The following is a 4140-nucleotide window of genomic DNA, read 5'->3' on the forward strand; positions in this document are numbered from 1 at the left end:
GATCCGGTCGGTTTCCGAGCGGATTGGGCGGGACACCGCAGGAAGCGGGAGGGATTCCCAGATGGCTACCGCGCGCATACGGCATGTGATAGGTGGTGCGTAGGAGGTATCCTACCGCTGCGCGGAGGTCTCGCGCAATACTAAAATGCGCACCATGTAGCCCCTTCACAAAAAAAGCCCTTCCGGCACCCCGAAAATGGAAAAACCATCGCCCGTGGTTCGGATTGGAAATCCGCGACATGGGCCTTGCTTCCCATCCTAAGGTCCACGCACGTGCCAAATATGGCCTCGTTCCGACAAACTATGTGGTGAAACGGGCCGTTTCCTACTCCTTCCCCCAAAACAGCGGAACGTGTGCCCCGGCGGGTCTGCCCCCCTAGATTTCTCCGCGCGAGGGTGCACCAATGTAACTTTTCATTCTTTTAGGTTTGTTTAGGACATATACACATGGAGAACCAAGATTGGGACCCTTTGGCACATATACCCGCAGCTAGAGCCATTATCACACGATCGAGGGTGTGCCTGATCTACTGGTTAGGGTTTGGTGTAGGGTTAGGGCTAGGGTTTAGGGGGTAGGGCTAGGGTTTAGGTTAAAGGTAAGTATTTATGGTTAGGTATATGTTTAGGGTATAGGGTTAGGGTTAGGGTTTATGATGCATGGTTCTGCAGCTCCGGTGTCGTGGTTTAGGGTTTTAGAGGGGTTTTAGTGCTCGAAGCCTCCCCAGTTTAGGGTTTAGGGTTTAGGGGAGATACTTTTGCACCATTAGACCTTGCACCACACTTTAACACATATCATAGGTCCACATGCAAGATTTGGTGGGGTTCCGGTGCTCCGGCGGTCGTTCTCCCCTCCTTCCCCCAAAAGCAGTGAACGTGTGCCCCGGCGGGTCTACCCCCCTAGATTTCTCGTGAAACTTGAGGCATACACATATATTATGGAGATGTACATGTAACTTCAAATTCAAATTCGACATACACTTAGAGAAACAAAAAAGATAAATCTGGGTGTGAATATTCAACCAGATCTGACAGTACTATTCACATCAGGAAAAGTATGATTTCTCTAAGTTGATCCTATGATCCTACCTAATGGGGAGATCCTATACAAGTCTACCCCGAGCTGTGCCTCATAAACAAAGAGACGATAGAAGCAAAGTTTCTTGACAAGCAAATACAAATAATTAACTAGGCATGGATCTTGGAGAAGTCGTCAGTAATTGCCTGGCTTCGTCAGCCACGGATTATCACTCTTCGGGCTCTGCTGATCACTCATCTCCGTCGTCCACGGATCATCACTCTTCTGATCAGCACCAGTCCACGACTTCTTCCTCAGGTTCTGCCAATAATCACTACTCTTCGGCGCATCACTACGCTCCAGCCACTGCTCATCATTCATCTTCGTCCGTTTGCCATGAGGGGGACTTGTCTGCTGGTGTTGTCATTTGCAGGAAGCTGGTGCCTTCAAGATTGCTAGTTCAGCCAGCGCGCTTGCAAGTTCAGCATTTAACCTTGCTATTTCAGCTGCAGCATTTCTCTGTGCATGTTCAGCTTCGATCTCTGCTGCCTTGCATTTGCGACACAGACGTCCCCTCAGCTCGTCTTCCTTCTTGCAACCGGGGCAAAACACAAGGTAACGCAGGAAGAACCATATCTTAACGTAGAGCTGGTAGCTCACGTAAGCATCTTTAGCTGCATACTCCAGGTTTAAATCAGACAACGGCTGCTCTTCCCAGTAATTGTGCCTCTCTGGAGGGAATTTGCTCTTCATCTGGCTGTACGACTCGTCGATGATGCTAGTTGCAAGACTAGCCATTCCATCCCTCATTAATTTTCCTCTCTCGTTGAGACCTTTGACGTTGACAATTTCCTGGATATCGATCCAGTTCTCCCTAGGAATTATAATCTTCTCGTAATATAACTTTATAAAATCTGCTCTCTTGTCAACGCTGCAGAACACAATTCCTTGATCTTGAAGGAATGAGCGCAGCGCCGGACATGCCCCGTTGGTCCTGAAAGCAAAACTTTAGTACTTGCGAGATCAACACTTGAATAAAATTTGGGACTACGAAGCTAGTCTATATGCAATCTCATAGCTTGAATATAAAATTTTAAACTACATAAGTTTAGTAAGTTCATGATCAACAGTCTGAAAATTATCTAGTCATAATTCATTTGGTACTAATAGAACGCATGAACAACACTTTTATGAAATGTGTAAGTGCAATTGTTTAGTCATTGAAATTTCATTTTGCATCATATAATTTTGAAACTAACAAAATTCTATTAAATGCAAGATCAAGACTCCGGAAATTTGCTTGTCATAATTAATTTGGTATAATGAAATCCAGTACATGCTAGATGAGCATATGGATAGATTCAATTTGATGCAAAAATTTAGTACTTGCGAGATCAACACTTGAATAAAATTTGGGAATACGAATGTTTAGTCTATGCAATCTCATAACTTGAATAAAATTGACATAAGTTTAGTAAGTGCATGATCAAGAGTCTGAAAATTATCTAGTCATAATCCATTTGGTACTAAAAGAATGCATGACCAACACTTTTATGAAATGTGCAAGTGCAAATTTTTTAGTCATTGAAATATCATTTTGCATCATATAATTTTGAAACTAACAAAAGTCTATTAAATGCAAGATCAGGACTCCGGAAATTTGCTTTGTGATAATTAATTTGGTATAATGAAATCCAGTACATGCTAGATGAGCATATGGATAGATTCAATCTGCAAGATCAGCACACCATGCTTTGTGGCTTTTGTTACACAAAACACAGAAACAAAACTAGTTTTGCAGCTAGCATGGTTTGTAGTTTAATTTGTTGCACTCGAGATTAACTAAAACAGATCAAGATTAACTAAAACAGAGCACTCGAGGGTGACTTGGTTCATCATGCACTAGCGATTAACTAAAATCTGAGCAAGATTAACAAAATCAGAGCAAGATTAAGTAAATCAGAGCAAGATTAAGGTCTACAAACCAGGAAAAGTGGCAGACGAGGACGTGGTTCCTCATGCACAGTTGAGTGACGGTGAGGTAGTTGTCTTCTTCGTGGTTGGGGTCCTCCCGAGTGTACTCGAGATCCAATCCTACAAACTTGTTCTCTTCTTCTTCCGCATACCACTGCGCGTACATCTTCAGGTACTTGCTCATCGTCTCCTCCTCGTTTGTGTAGACAACATCGATCTCCTTGCCGCCATGGACGGTGAAGGTCCTGATCTGAGTAATGGCCTGCATTGCTGACGGCGGAGGAGGCAGAAGCGGTTGCGGAACAGAGGAAGAGGAAGAAGAAGCAGCGTCCATGGCGCGGAGGAGGCAGAAGCGGCGGAGGAGGAAGCGGCGGAGGAGGCAGAAGCGGCGAGGCAGAAGCGTCTTGGCGCGGAGGAGGGTTTTCCGTCTAGTGGGAGTGGAATCGGCAAGAAGCGGAGTGGAACCGTCAAGAAGCGGAGAGGCGGAGGAGGGAATTTCTGATTTATTATAATTAGTAAAAACAGAGAATGAGGGTTCCATTTTACCTGCTGGCCCCTAATCCACATAAAATTACCGGAAATGGCCCAACCCGGTGGTATCTGCGCTAGATGGCCCCACACGTCGGTGGGTGCCATTTTGCCCCACCCACCCCAAAATGTCCTATACCAAAAGCAACTTTCTCCCCTGTCTCACTCTCTCTCACCCAGCCGCCACTGCCGCCTCTTCCTCTCCCAACTCCGTCGACCGAAGCTCCGTCAAGCAGCTCCGTCAAGCTCCGTCGGCCGAAGCTCCACTGCCTCCGTCGGCCGAAGCTCAGGTTAATTTGGGGGATGAGCGGGGGATTTTCTAGGGTTTGCCGTACTTAATCTCGGGGGATTTTAATTGGGGTTTTTTTGTCCGAGCGGCGATTTTCCTAGGGTTTGATCGATTCAAAGTAGATTCTAGTGCTAGAGTAGATTTTCCTGGTTTAGATTGATTCAAAACATGTGCTAGTGCTGCTAGTGCGAATGTCAATCTGAACCTAAACATCCCAACTTAGTTTTAATTAATGTGTAATTAATAGTTTCATAGTTCTCAAATTGTTCACTGCTTGTTATTAGGTCGACACCATGGACCCCTATGACTATGAAGTTGCCATTTTGGTCCCATC

The 4140-nt window shown here is 45.3% G+C and overlaps 1 protein-coding gene across 1 annotated transcript; it reads right to left on the reverse strand.

Annotated features, from left to right (window-relative positions):
• Positions 1-1438: 1438 nt before the first annotated feature.
• Positions 1439-3257, reverse strand: LOC139833569 (3'-5' exonuclease-like). Its single transcript, XM_071823877.1, has 2 exons — positions 3001-3257; positions 1439-2009 (listed from the first exon to the last, which is right to left on the reverse strand). The coding sequence occupies exons 1-2, from the start codon at positions 3255-3257 to the stop codon at positions 1439-1441; spliced, it is 828 nt and encodes a 275-aa protein (XP_071679978.1).
• Between the last annotated feature and the right edge of the window lie 883 nt (positions 3258-4140).

Source organism: Lolium perenne, chromosome 7, assembly GCF_019359855.2.
Source record: "Lolium perenne isolate Kyuss_39 chromosome 7, Kyuss_2.0, whole genome shotgun sequence".
NCBI classification, from domain to species: domain Eukaryota; kingdom Viridiplantae; phylum Streptophyta; class Magnoliopsida; order Poales; family Poaceae; genus Lolium; species Lolium perenne.